At 41.3% G+C, this 16,300-nt stretch overlaps 2 protein-coding genes across 2 annotated transcripts in view; both read right to left on the bottom strand.

The window, feature by feature from the left end:
• Positions 1–908: 908 nt before the first annotated feature.
• LOC125230817 (dihydrolipoyllysine-residue acetyltransferase component of pyruvate dehydrogenase complex, mitochondrial-like) overlaps positions 909–16,300 on the bottom strand; it is a 33,522-nt gene continuing 18,130 nt past the window's right edge. The window contains 1 exon segment of the mRNA XM_048136043.1: positions 909–1,996. Coding sequence (XP_047992000.1) covers positions 1,867–1,996 — 130 coding nt within the window. The 3' untranslated portion in view covers positions 909–1,866.
• LOC125230816 lies at positions 8,170–14,709 on the bottom strand. The gene is made up of 2 exons (XM_048136042.1): positions 14,166–14,709; positions 8,170–13,234 (listed from the first exon to the last, which is right to left on the bottom strand). Exon 2 carries the CDS (start codon positions 12,771–12,773, stop codon positions 8,244–8,246), a length of 4,530 nt encoding a protein of 1,509 aa, XP_047991999.1. The 5' UTR covers positions 12,774–13,234; positions 14,166–14,709; the 3' UTR covers positions 8,170–8,243.

Here is a 16,300-nt window from a genome sequence, read left to right on the forward strand (position 1 = left end):
ATTCATAAAATCATCTATCGGCAAAACTCGACACATGGTAACAAAACGACATCTTGCGACGAGTTACCACGCACGCCCAATAATACAAAGACCCAGACTGTGGTAAAACCAATCGTAAATGTATATTCATAATTAACAACTATCGACATCAATGTTGTAGAGAACATGTGTCGATCACACAGACCACCTCAACTATTAAATAATAAATAATAATAAATATTAATGGACACCTTACACAAATCAACCTAGCCCCAAACTAAGCGTAGCTTGTACTATGGAAGCTAGGCGGCGATATACAATACTTATATAGATAAATACATAGGTACTTATATAAATAGAAAACATCCATGACTCAGGAACAAGTATCTGTTCATCACACAAATAAATGTCCTTACCGGATTCGAACCCAGGACCGCGGCGTAGCAGGCAGGGTCACTACGCACTAGACAGACCGGTCGTCAAACTAGAGGGAGCAATCCAACTCAAAAGCCTGGCGTCCACTAGGCTCGCCGAGTCGAGTCTCATTAATTCGCCTTTTGCATTTCTTATGAATGCGTCCATCAGCGACTCGTCGAATCGCATTCAAATGTATGAGAACTCGATTCGACGCGACTTGATTCCGCCTAAGTGGACGCCAGGCTAAAGTCACCACACATATGTTCTCCCGTAGTAATTCAGTGTAAGAACGCAACGGCCAGATCCAATCATGTGAATATCTACAACCAGGACCAGTATCATTTTGAAATATCTTATAAAAAAGGCTTTTAGAATTGAACCTGGGCTGTTATATTAAATAACGGTATTAGATGCTACTGAATTGCGCTGAACAAATGATGGTATTTTACCAGTAAAATTGTACATATGTCTGGTGACCACGCTCTCTTTTTAAACGCTTCTTGCGGTGTCTGTGTGATCTATAGTCGATATAAAACGGTCGATAAGACTTAAAACTGGAAGTTGTAAAATTACGAATTGGCCTTTATCTTACTACGCGTACGGCATTTGTTCAATATTTACACCAGCTACACGGCCAAGCTCACTTTAGTACCCAAACTGGCAACGTTCGATAATAAATAAAGATCTGTACTCCAAAATACATTCGACGTATATGCATTTCAAACTTGAAATACCTATAAAAAATCTCGGAGTTTTTGTACGTACCTTCATTTAGGTATACTAAATAAATAAGCCCTTAAATAACGCACATCCTTCGATGTTGTGTGCAAAATATGTATACATAAATGTATTCAACAATATCAATACAAAAATGTAATTTCAACGCTGTAACACAGCCTTGATTCTATTCAATAATAAATAAAAAAGAAAAATAAATAAAGCGGTAAGGATATGATGAGGTTACTAGTCTATTCCGCGATTTATACAATGGACCGTTTATCCAAAAAAAAAATCAAAATAAAATAAAAAAAATGATAACGCTAATATATGTACAATCCGATCTAAGGGCATTATATGCCCATGAATATATAAATGCTAATATGCGTAGGTAAACATTTTAGAAAATTATGAAATTACAAGTCGTGCGTGCTCGATTAATAATAATGATATTTAGGGGCGTAGGGTAAACTTAACACTGGCAGAACCTAGCGCCCTGCTCGAACTTTAATCAGAACGGTCGCATATATAGATGGTCAAACAAATCAATAAAAAAGGCGGCAAATTAGAAAAATGTAGGGGCGAAGGTTCACGTCCCATAGAAAATTCAAATTTCGCGCCTTTTTTAGTGACAAGATCAGCTTGACCGTCTAACCTGCTTTAGGTTTCGAAGCGAACCGTTCCCTGTAGCTTAAAATTCACTGAGCTTATCGGTCCAGCGGACAAATCGTACGTATACACTATACAGGATGGTTAGAGGATGATGTTGGCGGGGTCTTCAATGTTCTGTTTGAAGGCCTTCATCCATTCGGCGCCGACCGCGCCGTCGATCACCCTGTGGTCGGCGGATGCCGTGAACGACACGAATTTCGCTAGTCTGAATCTGGAACAATATTGTTTATGTTTAGACACAGTATAATAAAGGTTCTGCCACACACAGGGCGTTTTGATAGCGTAGCGGAGCGGAATGCGCGCTGAAAGCGAGCGCATGCCGAGAGCATGCGTGGCGCATGCGCCGCTGATCCGCTCTGAATACGCTTGCGCGGTCACACATGGATTAAATGCTAACCATTTAAGCTAATTGTTTTATTCCAAAATGTTGTTTTTTTTTTTAATTTATTTATCAAGTAAGTATACTACATGATTTATACATTTATGTTCCCCAAACAGTCGTTGCAGTTTGTTGCGAGATAGCGCTCATTTTTTAAGTTTAACATATACCTAATATTTGTTAGGCAGTTACTCCGCTTTGAATACGCTCGCATTCTGCTCCGTCCGGCGCACCGCCATCATTGCGCTCCGCTAACGCTGCGCTCTCAAAAAGTGCATGTGTGGCCGAGCTTTTAAGAGCACTATCGTACAGTATGACCACCACAGAACTTAATTTAGATAGAAGAAACAAATTCATATATTTGTATAGGGGCCGAGCGTGTCAAATTTTGTACTGAAGTTGATTCTTGCCTGTAATTTTAAATATGTCTCAGGCTCTTGATTGTTCATAATTTTTGTGTTGTTGCAATTGAATATCACGTAACGAGGCATTTTTTATGTTTTGGTTGACTTCAACTTACAAAAATTGACCCCCGAAAGCTGCAAGCTGCGAGTAAAGACGGACAACTCAGTGGATTTCACTGAGTTCATTTGACACGCTAAGTAGATACGTTTGCTTGATCTATGGTATATATGTGTTAAAATTTTAACTCATTTAAGTCCTCGTCCATGTCACCGATACGCAATATTGCTGCGACTCTGACGCAGGCGCTTTTTTAATTTTAAGTCAAGTCATGTACGTGTCACTTTGAGACATTATACGTTGGTTAAGAGAGCGAGCCGTTTCAATTTTTTCCCTACTCCTGTAATACTCCAATACATGGTCCTGGATCGAGCCAGATTGAGGAATAATCCAGATTTAATAATAAAAGGAGCTGACGAGTGAACGATAAATTAAGAAATTCGTCCGACAAGAGCAAGAGGTATAGAGAAGATCGTGTTCCTGTTGGATTGCTGGACTTGACCAAGTTGAAGAAGAGTTAAGCTTTCAGTTTTCTTAATTTCACCCTTCACTCGTCATACAGGTAGTAATTAAGTGTAAGGATACAATTTAATACGGTTAGTATCATTTAATTGTTTAACTTAACCACGTACGCAAAGTTAACTTTTGTCACGTCATCGTCAGATTAACACTTCACTTTAATTTTATTTCGTAATTAGTTAATTTGTATTAGTTATTCACTGATATATGCTAAGGCTTTTAATTAACTTATAAAAATACGAACTGTGAAGTTAGTAAATCATTATTTAACCAGACGATAGACTTAGGTAGTTGTTAAATAAAACAGCAGGTTAGAAAAGTTAGCTTTCATCACCAATTTCATTAAATATTTGTTACAAAACGTTAAAGTTATATACGATTATTACTGTTAAAACTTAAATCTAAGTAAATAAAATAAATTTACACGTATATTAACTGTTGACGTAAACTAGTTAATAAACTTAGGCGACAACTGTACATTTACACATTACTTATACATTTAAGTTAATCTTGCATTGTATAACATTTCAGTTGACAACACACGCCTCTCAAAATGACCGAAGAAAAGGATTTAATCAAAAAACGTGGCAGTTATAAGGGTCGGCTAACTAACTTCTCAAACTACATGAATTCTTTGGAAAGTACTTCACTTACCTCTGTGGCCGCCAATGAGTTGCAGTTAAGAGTCAGTAGAATGGAATCATTATTTAGTGAGTACGACGAAGTGCAGTTAAAGTTAGAATGCTTGTCGTCTAGCATTGACCTTCAGTTATCTGAGCGAGCTGAGTTCGAAGCCCAGTACTTCAGTGCAATTGCTAAAGCACAGGATATTTTACATTCATTTAATAAAAAGCAAGAAGACCTGGGTAGCGAACGTGCAAGTAATTCTAGTACTAGCAATCATAGGCTTGTTAAACTTCCCGTCATACAGTTGCCAAAGTTCTCAGGTTCATATGAGAATTGGCTCGAGTTTCACGACACATTCCTAAGCTTAATTCATTCAAATGACGAAATCGATGAAATAAATAAGTTTCACTATTTAAGATCGTCACTAGAAGGTTCAGCGGCAGTAGTTGTTAAATCGGTCGAATTCTGTTCTAAAAATTATCAAACTGCATGGAAACTTCTGTGTGATCGTTTCGATAACAAACGTTTATTGCTGCAGAATCACGTTTCAGCAATATTTAACATCGAAACAATCACCAAGGAGTCTTCATTTGCGTTAAAACGTATGATCGACCAATTGAACAAAAACTTGCTCGCATTGGAAACACTGGGCGAACCCGTAAAACAATGGGATACGTTACTTATTTATATTGTGTCACATAAGTTAGATGCTAAGTCGTACCGGGAATGGGAAGAGTACAAAGGTCGCTTAGATAAAGATAAGCCAATAACTCTCGAAGCGTTTCTAACATTCATGCGAAATCGTTCTGATTTATTGGAAACGTTGGAACTGTCCACTAATAACACTGTCGGTCGAAATAACACTTCTCACAAAAACACTCCGAAGTTGAAAACTTTGTCCGTACAGGACACTAAACAAAACACTGTGGCTAAGTGCCCTAAATGCAGCGGTGAACATTATTTACCCAGTTGTTTACAGTTTCTCGCCCTTAGTAACGCCGCGCGATTGGAATCATTACCGAATTTAAAGGTTTGTTACAACTGTTTACGCGGTGGACATTATGCTAATCATTGCAAAAAGCCAGGATGCAAGCTATGTAAGCGAAAGCATAACACATTAGTGCATGTTACCGATAGCAAACCTACATCGAGCGGAGCCTGCGCGTCCGGCCGCGGCGAGGAGGAAAATGCAACTAAAAATAATAAATCGATTTTTCCTGTTAATCAATCGTTACCTGCCGCGCCCGTTGCATCTCATTCTGGTTTAGGGAATATTTCGCATGATGTCTCGCCCGCCTCGGTACAAACACTATCGGCTCAAATGATGTCTAACTCGCCACCAGCGAAACATGGCATGCTTGCGACTGCGCTAGTCAAGGTTTACGATGGTAATAATAAAGAGCAGGTAGCTCGCGTCATGTTAGACAACGGTAGTTTTGCGTGCTTAATATCTCAGAGTTTTTGTGAGAAATTAAATTTACCTACAAGTCAAATTAACACTACAATTTTAGGTGTAAATAAACAACCTAGTGAAATAGGAGAAATGTGTCTTGTTCCTATAAAATCTTTAAACGACACATATTCAGTAACAGTTAACTGTTATGTTCTGCCATCCTTAACTGATGACGTCCCCTGTCGTCAAATTAATCTGGCAGACCTTAATATCCCAAGCGACATTTGTTTGGCTGATCCAAACTTCTATGAACCCGCACCTGTCGATATTATATTAGGCGCTGAGGTGTTTTGGGACTCATTTCCTACACGACCTCAGATCATTCGACTAGGTATTGGACTTCCGATGCTCTGTGAAACTCGCTTTGGCTATTTGGTTGCTGGTCGGGAAATTACCGACAGTCTACCTTCCAGCATTCAGTGTTTCTTTGCTTCTGGTCTTTCGCACACAGGTGATAATGATTTAAAATGTAACGACGACATCCAAACCCAATTAACGCGGTTTTGGCAGCTCGAAGAAGTTAGCCATAAGTCGTCACATTATTCACCTGAGGAAAAAATGTGCGAAGAACACTTCGTTGAAAATACTTCGCGGCTAGCCGACGGACGATTCTGCGTCAGGCTGCCTTTAAAACAAAGCGAAAGTGTCCTAGGCGACTCATTTCAACGCGCAAAACACTGCATGCTCTCATTGGAGCGTAGAATTAAAACCAAGCCATCATTTAAAGCATTGTATCATGAGTTCATGGCAGAGTACGAAAGCTTGGGTCACATGTCACAAGGTAGACAGATCGCACATGAGGAAAAGGGTTATATAATACCTCATTTCGGAATTTTGCGCGAAAGCACCACTACAAAGCTTCGAGTGGTGTACAATGCTAGTAGCCCGTCTACCTCAGGTGTCAGTCTGAATGACATTCAGATGGTCGGACCCACTGTGCAAGACGACCTTCTGTCTATTCTGATTAGGTTCAGGCAGCACAGGTACATCATTTCTTCAGATGTTGAGAAAATGTACCGTCAGATATGGGTGCATCCTGACGACCGCCATCTGCAGAAAATTCTTTGGCGCAGCTCAGAGACCAAGCCACTATTAGTGCATGAGCTCAATACTGTCTCCTATGGGACAGCCAGTGCTCCCTTCCTGGCCACCAGGTGTCTTAAGCAAATAGGCTTAGATTGCGAGGACGAAAAGGTCAAAGAAGCCATCGTTCACGATTTTTATGTTGACGACCTGCTGACAGGAGGAGATGACCTTGCTGAGGTGAAAACTATTCGCCATAAAGTGACTCAAGCACTTTCTTCCGCAGGAATGAACCTGCGTAAGTGGAAGTCAAATGAGGCTCGCCTATTATGCGAACCCTTTCAATCCTCTGTGGATTTGAATATAGGATCAAATGAGCCCAGCAAAACGTTAGGCTTAGGCTGGCACCCTGAATCTGACGAGCTGTATTTTCCGATAGGGAAGATAGTCTCTAAGGGAAATACCAAGCGCGACATGCTTTCAGTGATTGCTCAGATTTTCGATCCATTAGGGCTTCTATCTCCGTTCGTAATCACCATGAAAATGCTACTGCAGCGGCTGTGGCTTCAGAAGGTTTCATGGGAGGACGAACTGTCTCCAGAGATCACCACGCAATGGGTAGAACTCTTGGAAGGATTGCCGGCACTGAATAATGTTAGAGTCCCTCGTCATGTTATTTGCAGCTCACACGTTGCCTTTGATCTGCACATTTTCTCAGACGCATCTGAACGCGCGTACGGCGCTTGTGTCTACGTGCGTAGTGTAGACAAGGAAGGTCAGGTGTTAGTTAGGTTGTTGATTGCGAAAAGTCGAGTTAGTCCAATCAAGCCTACAACCATACCTAGACTCGAATTGTGTGGAGCTCTCGTTAGTGCTCATCTGTATGAAAAGGTCACATCTTCACTTCGAGGTCAGGCCAGAAGCACGACTTTTTGGACTGACTCAACGATTGTGTTAGGTTGGCTCAAGATGATGCCGAGTAGGTTGCAACCCTTCGTGAGGAACCGAGTGTCAGACATTTTAGAAATCACCGGCAGTTGTTCTTGGAGGCATGTTCCAACAGATCAAAACCCCGCGGATTTAATTTCCCGTGGAACGCATGCTAGCGTTATTGACTCGATAGATTTGTGGTGGTCGGGTCCTAGTTTCTTACAACAGGACTCGTCTCAGTGGCCGTCGAATCCTGCCACAAAACAATGCAATGAGCTACCTGAAACCCGCGTTGAGGTTTCCTTGCACGTCAACGAAACTCAAGAGACTCAAGAGTCATTGATAAATTTCAACCGATTTTCCAACCTGTCACGGCTCATTCGTGTTATTGCGTACGCTCTGCGCTTCATTACGAACTGTCGTAAAAGTATAACGTCTACGTCGTCGACGTACCTCAATCACGACGAACTAAATACCTCATTGAAATTGATTACCAAATGTAGCCAGGTCGAATCATTTCCTGAGTATGAAGTTTTAGCTAAAAAACAAAGTTTAACTAAAAAGAGTAAACTTTTAAAATTCAACCCATTCCTAGATAACGATAATTTAATGCGCGTGGGAGGCCGTCTTTCCAATTCTGAATTCATGTATGATAAAAAACATCCCATTATTTTACAGTCCACACATCGATTTACTAAATTATTATTCAGTTATGAACATAAGAGGCTTCTGCATGCACCGCCTCAGATGTTGTTATCAACGATTAAAGAGACCTACTGGCCCATAGGGGGTCGTAACTTGGCAAAAGCTTGCTACCATCAGTGCATACGATGCACAATCATGAAAGGAGAAACAAAGGCTCCATTGATGGGTAATTTGCCGAGTTCTCGGGTATCACCTGTGTAGACTTTGGCGTCAATTGCTTTTTGGTTTTGAATGCAGGATACTGGTGATGATTTGAAGATGTAGATATAAATAACGTAGGCAGATGAACTTTGAATAATTTTTACTTAGATTTCTTCAATACATGCAGGTTGATTATTATATAATTAACTTATTACTTAATTACACCATTTTGAAATTAAGAAAGGGTGAGTATGTGAGCGCGCGTTGACAGCGAACGGCGAAGAGTGACATGCAAATTAGATGCGGCTGCGTCCCGCGCGCGGTGCATTCCCCTCGGATGCCCGTGAGATTAGGGTTCCTTAACATGCCCCCGGCGTTGAAAGTCCTGCTTTCAACAGGATCGTCATCTAGTGGAAGAGGGCAGATACGATTGAAGGCTCTTCTAATGATGCCTCGACTTGTTTGGATATCGGCGACTCTGGATACTCCGTCGATTCCTGGATGAACACGCACGATACGTCCAAGACTCCATTTTAAAGGTGGAACAGCGTCTTCTTTAATGATGACCATCGTTCCTGTGTCGAGGTGTCCTTTGCATGACCTCCATTTTGTTTTTTGCTGCAACTCAGAGACATATTCCTTATGCCATCTCGTCCAGAAGTGCTGGTGGATTTGCTCAATGCGATCCCATCGCTGTAGTCTGGTCGGATTTATATTCTCTAGTGGAGGAACTGGCAGAGCGGTAAGAGGACGTCCGACCAAAAAGTGACCTGGCGTTAATGGATGAAGATCAGAAGGATCTAAAGACATTGGTGATAGAGGTCGTGAGTTAAGCGTAGCTTCAATTTTGACTAGAACCGTGTAAAGTTCCTCAAACGTGAGGTGGGAATCGCCTACAACTCTAGTTAAATGGTATTTAAAAGACTTAACTCCAGCCTCCCATAGCCCTCCAAAATGTGGTGCGTAGGCTGGAATGAATTTAAAATCAACGAATTCATTCGCCATAAACTCAGAAATGGAGGACGAGTTTTGTTTTAGAAATGCGTTAAGTTCATTTTTGGCCCCGACGAACTGAGTGCCATTGTCTGAGAAAATGGTGGCAGGTTTTCCGCGACGCGCAATAAACCTGTGTAAGGCAGCAATGTATGCCTCCTTTGTCAAACTTGTGACCAACTCGAGGTGCAGACACTTAGTGGTGAAACACACAAACACTACGACATAGACCTTTATAAGTTTGCATCCACGTCCTCTACGGTCAGCAGCGAGAAGTGGTCCCGCGTAATCTACACCCGTGGTTTGGAAAACATAACCTGGATTGAGGCGCTGCTCAGGCAAATGACCCATTATAGGGCTGACTGTTTGAGCCCGTAGCTTGAAACACCTCAGGCATTTGTGTGCGACAGATCTGGCTAAATTGCGACCGCCAATGGGCCAAAACTCATCTTTAATTGATGATAACAACAATTGGGGTCCAGCATGCAATAAACGAATATGTTCTTCAACGAAAATAAGACGTGTCAATGTGTGTTTAGCTGAAAGCAATACTGGGTGTTTTTTGTTGAATTGAAATTGTGAATTGTTTAATCTGCCGCCTACTCTGATTAACTCTGCTTCATCAATGAATGGGGATAAAGATAGAAGTTTGTTTTTATTAGGTAATGGTTGTTTTTTGACTAATTGATCGTATTCTTGAAATGATTGCCTTTGAGACCATTTCAAGAGTAAAGTGAATGAATTTTGTAGTTCAATTGTGGTGAGTGGTCCAGATTTTTTATTAATTTTGTTTTTACAATTATAAATGAAACGCAATGCATATGCAAGTACTCTTTTCAGTTTTAGTAATTTAGAAAATCTTTTATAATCAATTAAATCGTTATTTAAATCTAAAGAGACTGCTGTAGCTGTTACCATTTCTGGGATTTCGAAATTGTTTTTTACGAAGTTACTTGTAGGCCAATTAGATTCATCTTCTTTTAGAAAATCTGGTCCATTCCACCACATGGACAAATTGGGTAATTCTGACATGTTCACTCCGCGAGATAACATGTCTGCTGGATTCAGAGCTGTTGGCACATGGCGCCATTCGTGATTAGCAGTGAGCTCTTGAACTTCAGCAACACGATTTTTAACGAATTGTTTTAATTTATTAGGCTGAGTTTGGAGCCAACCTAAAACGATAGATGAGTCAGTCCAGAGAACGCATCTTTTCACTGGCAGACGAATGGATTTGAGTACTTTCTCAGTCAGACGTGCAGCAACAAGGGCACCGCACAATTCTAAACGCGGAATTGTAGTAGGTTTTAAAGGCGTGACCTTACTTTTTGCACATAGCAAGTTAATCTCCACTTGTCCGTTACATTCCGACCTAACGTACAAGCATGAGCCGTATGCGTCCTGAGACGAATCACAAAAAGTGTGAATTTCAATCACACTATTTGGATCGCCATTGATGACACAGCGCGGAATTTTTAAATCAAGTACATGATGTAAATCAGATTGAAACTTGTGCCATAAATTTACAATATTTGAAGGTAAAGGATCGTCCCAATTACATTTTAATAACCAAAGTTTCTGTAACATGATTTTAGCTTGAATGACGCATACGCTTAATAGGCCAAGCGGATCATATATCTGTCCTATGGCGGACAGAATTGACCGTTTGGTTGGATTTTGCTTAACGGTTTGCTTTATTGAATAATATAATGTGTCATCACGTGGTGACCAACCCAGGCCCAGGGTGTTTGATGAATTTGATGACCCTTGGTCGCCGAGGTTCAATGTCTGACATGAATCTGACTGAGAGAGTTCTATATTGGATCTGATTTTGCGGAGATTGAAACAACCTGTGGACAGAACTTTGCAAACGCCTTCTTTTATTTTTATCAATTGCTCCTTTGTGTGAGCACCTGTGACCAAATCGTCGACATAAAAGTCGTCACTAATAATTTGGGCTAATTGTGGATCTGAACATTCTAATGCAAGTTGTTTCAAGCACCTGATGGCAAGAAATGGCGCTGATGCTGTCCCATACGTGACTGTATTCAATCTGTATATTTTTAATTCTTTAGTGGGATCATCACGCCATATAATTTGTTGTAAATGTCTTTGATTGTCATGAACTAAAACTTGCCGGTACATCTTTTCGATGTCCCCGGTCAAGACGTATGGATAGTGTCTGAATCGCAAAAGAATCGATAATAAATCGCTCTGTATCGTGGGTCCGACCATTTGGAGGTCATTGTATGAAACTCCCGATGTTGTGGCAGCACTGCCATTGAAGACAGCACGAAGCTTCGTAGTAGAGCTTTCGCGTAAAATACCATGATGTGGCAAATAATATGGATGTGTGTTTGTTTTTGTGTCATCTGATTTCGCCTCAGACATGTGTCCTAATTCTATATATTCAGACATAAAGTCTGTGTACATTTGTTTTAACAGTGGTTGTTTGTCTAGCCTACGCTCAAGCGATAGGAAGCACTGTTTAGCACGATTGAATGAGTCACCTAAGCAAGACTCTGGTTTCTTGAGAGGGACCGCGACGGAGAATCGCCCATCTGGCATTCGAGTAAAGTTCTCCACGAAATTCTGTTCACATAAACGCTCTTCTACAGAATACACTTGCTTTGAGCTGTCCGACACCTCCTCAAGACACCAGAATTTAGCTAATTGTTCTTGTACTGTATTGTTCGCGATCAGATTACAATGCATAGGTTCAACTGAATGTGTATTTTTGTGATTGAGCCCTCTGGTAGGCCCACCAACTATGTAACCGAGCTTTGTGTTTTGTAATATTGGATAACCGGTACCCAAACTAATTTGATCCTGTTCAAGCAGCTCCCAGAATATTTCAGAGCCCAATAGAATATCTATGTCCGACGGGTTGTCGTATTCTGGGTCTGCCAGTATCACATGTTTAGGTATATTTAGTTTAGGTACAGGTGATTTTAGAGTCACAATTTTTGGAACAACGTAGAATGTTAGTTCGGCTTTAAATTGGCTAGTTCTCGATTCGATTGTTGCATTGCACCTTTTAGTGATGTGTGACAAGAGTTGTTCATTCAACCCAGTAATGGATGATTGTAAATCTGTATGTTTAATTTGCAATTTACGTAACAAGGAATCCGTCATGAAGCAAGACTCGCTACCATTATCAATAAAGGCTCTTACTTCATGGCGGTGGTTGTCCTTGTCGTACATATGGATCACGGCAGTTGAGAGTACGCCTCGCCCTGTTGGCTTGAAGGAGTGTGCTGTCGCACCCACAACTGATGGCTCAGATGATCCAGACTCTGTATCTGTATGAAGTACTGAATTGTGTTTTTGTGAGCATTTCATGCATGGGCCCAATCTGCAAACGCGAGCCTGATGACCGGGGCGGAGGCAGTTTTCACATAACTTGAACCTCTTAACCGATTCTGCTCTCTCGTTGACAGGTTGTCCTAGAAACTGCTCACACCTATAAATGCGATGATTTTGCTTGCACAAGGGGCAGCTGTATCTATATGTTGTATATTTTGGTTCTGGTGAACCAGTGACTGCTGCGAGACTCTTGACGTACTCGGCAGATTTGTGTCGGTCAGCTCTGGCGCTGACACTTGTGTTTGTGTTGTTATTACTCATGTGTAACGTTTCAAGTAAATCGGCTCTGTTTTTTAAGAATGTCATGAAATCGTGTAACTTAATACCTTTTAAATCGGATTTATGCTCTTCCCATTCCCTCAATGTCCTTGAATCTAATTTTGTACTCATAATATAAATGATGAGAGTGTCCCATGAAGTGGTGGGCTCTCCTAGAGTCTCTAAGGCTCTTAAGTTTTTAGTAAAAGTGTCTATTATTTTACGAATTGATTGATATGACTCTTTTTTGTTTTGTTCTAAAGAGAACAGCGCTTGAATATGATTTTGAATTAGTATACGCTTATTGTCAAACCTGTCGCACAACAAATCCCACGCGATTCTATAGTTACGAGCTGAAAACTCTATGGATTTGATTACCTGCGCAGCGGCTCCCTCCAGGGATGCCCTTAAGTAATGAAACTTCTGTATATCCGAGATCGCCGTGTGTTCATGTATCAAGGACACGAACAAATCGTGAAACTCTAACCACTCCTCGTACTGACCGCTGAACTTTGGGATCTGGATCGTCGGTAATTTAATTCCACGAGTGCTTGTGTGTCCCACCTTGGTACTCGAGCGTGCATGCTCCTCACCTGAAACGTACGAGGCACTGGAAGAATTATCGTTATCATCATTTTTGGCAGGTTTATTGGCGTTTAAGATCTCCTGCGCAAGGGCAATAGTCGCGTAAAATAAATCTTCAAACTCTGTGCGGGCGGCGGAGTGAACGGCCAAATCATTTTCATCAACTAAAATATCAATCTCAGATTGAATTTCCTCAAATTGTGCATAAAGTGCGTCCATTTTACTTAAACGCGCTTGTAATTCAATCACTTGTAATGACGACAACGAATCTAATTTTTCAACATAATTGATGAAATTGGTTAGCCTCCCCTTAACTGCACCACGCTTACGTATTAAATCTTTTAAGTCCGACATTGTGTAGGGCTATGGGAATATAGGATAAATTCCGTTACTTGTATAAAACCTTAAATAAATGATCTTAAAATTGTATATGAATTGCAATTAACTTGTATATAAATTGTATATATGAATTGAATTGTATAATGAATTGATTTCAATATGATATTAAAATGTATATAATTTGATTCATTAAAATACTTTGTATAAGTCTTAAACATGTAAACAAATCCAATTCAATTTCATTTCGCATTAAATTCCTAATGAGTTCATGGTTACGTCACTTGTTTACGCAAAAATGCAACGCGCATTAAGTCGAAACTCGCTCAGCTGCGGCCGCCGGCCGGCTAGTAACAGTGCTCCTGGAGATAACTACCTATGCAACTATGCGATAAACAACTAAAGATTTTAAAGTTATGAATTATTTGCACGATATATTAATGAATTACGATTTTAATGTTTGATTTTTAATGAAAAATGTATGTAATAGTATGCAGTAATGTATTAAATGTTTTGCATACGTATACGTACCTACCTAACGCTAAGTTTTGCTTTTATTTGCACTAAATAATTGTAATTGGTAGAAATAAATGGTTTACATACCTATTTAACGCCTTAATGGTAACAATTTGGAAAGAACTCACTCTTAACCACTCGTTTCGGCCTTAAACTTTAAATTTCACTTTTATTTCGACCAATCCTTTGTATAATTGCTAATTTCTTGTGTGATGATTGCACTTTAGGTAGGTAAATGTGTTGACTCTTCGGCTCAGCTGGTTCAAACGTCCTGGATATCTCACTTAGGGCTTGATTCTTGTATATTCGGCTCGATGAAGGACCATGTAGACTTTGGCGTCAATTGCTTTTTGGTTTTGAATGCAGGATACTGGTGATGATTTGAAGATGTAGATATAAATAACGTAGGCAGATGAACTTTGAATAATTTTTACTTAGATTTCTTCAATACATGCAGGTTGATTATTATATAATTAACTTATTACTTAATTACACCATTTTGAAATTAAGAAAGGGTGTAAGTATGTGAGCGCGCGTTGACAGCGAACGGCGAAGAGTGACATGCAAATTAGATGCGGCTGCGTCCCGCGCGCGGTGCATTCCCCTCGGATGCCCGTGAGATTAGGGTTCCTTAACAACCTGGAGGCTATCCGTTTAGGAATGTGGGCGTGGACTACGCAGGTCCACTTATGGCAGCCAGCCGCCAAGGTCGTGGTTGCACATTGGTCAAAGTTTATGTTGCCGTTTTCATATGCCTCACAACTAAGGCAATACATTTAGAATTGGTGGGAGATTTAACTAGTAAAACTTACTTGTTAGCACTGTCTCGATTCATGTCTCGACGCGGACAGCCAGACAACATTTATTCCGATAACGGCACTGCATTCGTCGGAGCTTATAATGAAATCACCAAGTTTCTTAGGGATAACTGCAACTCATTGGCTGAAACTTTGGCAAGTGAAAAGACTAAATTTCACTTTCTTCCTGCTTACGCACCTCACTTCGGAGGCATTTGGGAGGCCGGTGTTAGTCTGTCAAATATCATTTGCAACGAGTGTTGGGCAATTGTAACTTAACTTATGAACAGCTTAACTCTACACTCATCAGCATCGAAGCACTTCTGAACTCCCGGCCACTAACACCTCTGTCATCACACCCGGATGATCTCTCAGCGCTCACACCGGGACATTTCCTTGTCGGACGTTCACTCACGTCATTGCCGGTGCACGACCTGCGAGATCACGCATATCAGCATCTTTCACGATTCCACCGAATTGAACAGCTCCGTCAACATTTCTGGGCTCGGTGGACAAAGGAGTATATCCCAGAACTGCAGCATCGAATCAAGTGGAGACTCAACCAAGATTCCCTGCAGAATAACACCCTCGTTGTCTTGAAGGAAGACAACCTGCCTCCGTTGAAATGGCGACTTGGACGCATTATAGCCACTCACCGTCGTCGATCGTCTATCGAACAGCCAATACGCATACCGTCAGGGCCGGTCTACCACTGATCTCGTGCGAGAAGTGATCGGCTGTGCACTGCGAGCGCGCGAGGCTGGCCGCCACGTAGCCATCATCTGCTGTGATCTCTCGCGCGCCTTTGACACTGCCGACCACGCGCTCGTAGCAGACAAACTTAACCACTACGGTGTACGCGGACCAGCACTGCAACTTTTGCTCTCTTTCATGAGTGGAAGGGCTCAAGTAGTCGTTGGAGAGCGCGGAGGTGTGGTATCTTCGGAGCGTCACAACCTAATGGGAGTGCCTCAGGGATCATGTATCTCAAATACACTCTTCAGCATACTCCTTAACGACCTACCAGAGACAATTACTGGCGCGGATATCTATATGTACGCCGACGACGTCACTGCAGTGGTAAGTACGCCCTTGAAAAATCAGCTCGAAACTGCACTAAATAACGTTGTACGGCAGCTAAATGAGTGGTTCAAGGCAAACGGACTTGCACTAAACAAAAATAAAACGTGTTTTATGACAATAAAACTAAACGGGCATCTTAGTGAGAACCTACGAGTGTGTGCGGATGATGCCCCTATACAGCACGCGTCCTGCACACGCTTGCTGGGCTTCCACCTCGACAGTGCGCTCACATGGGAGAGGCACATTGACGAGATGTGTAGTCGCCTCGGTCGCGCCTGTTACGCACTGCGTCGACTGGCGCGCACCGCTGGTAGGGCCGCGGTCCGCGAATGCTACTTCGCG

The sequence above is a fragment of the Leguminivora glycinivorella genome, chromosome 11 (assembly GCF_023078275.1).
Source record: "Leguminivora glycinivorella isolate SPB_JAAS2020 chromosome 11, LegGlyc_1.1, whole genome shotgun sequence".
Lineage (NCBI taxonomy): Eukaryota > Metazoa > Arthropoda > Insecta > Lepidoptera > Tortricidae > Leguminivora > Leguminivora glycinivorella.

Coding starts and splice junctions, on each gene's coding strand:
- LOC125230816 (XM_048136042.1), bottom strand. CDS start 12,773: ATGAGTACAAAATTAGATTCAAGGACATTGAGGGAATGGGAAGAGCAT.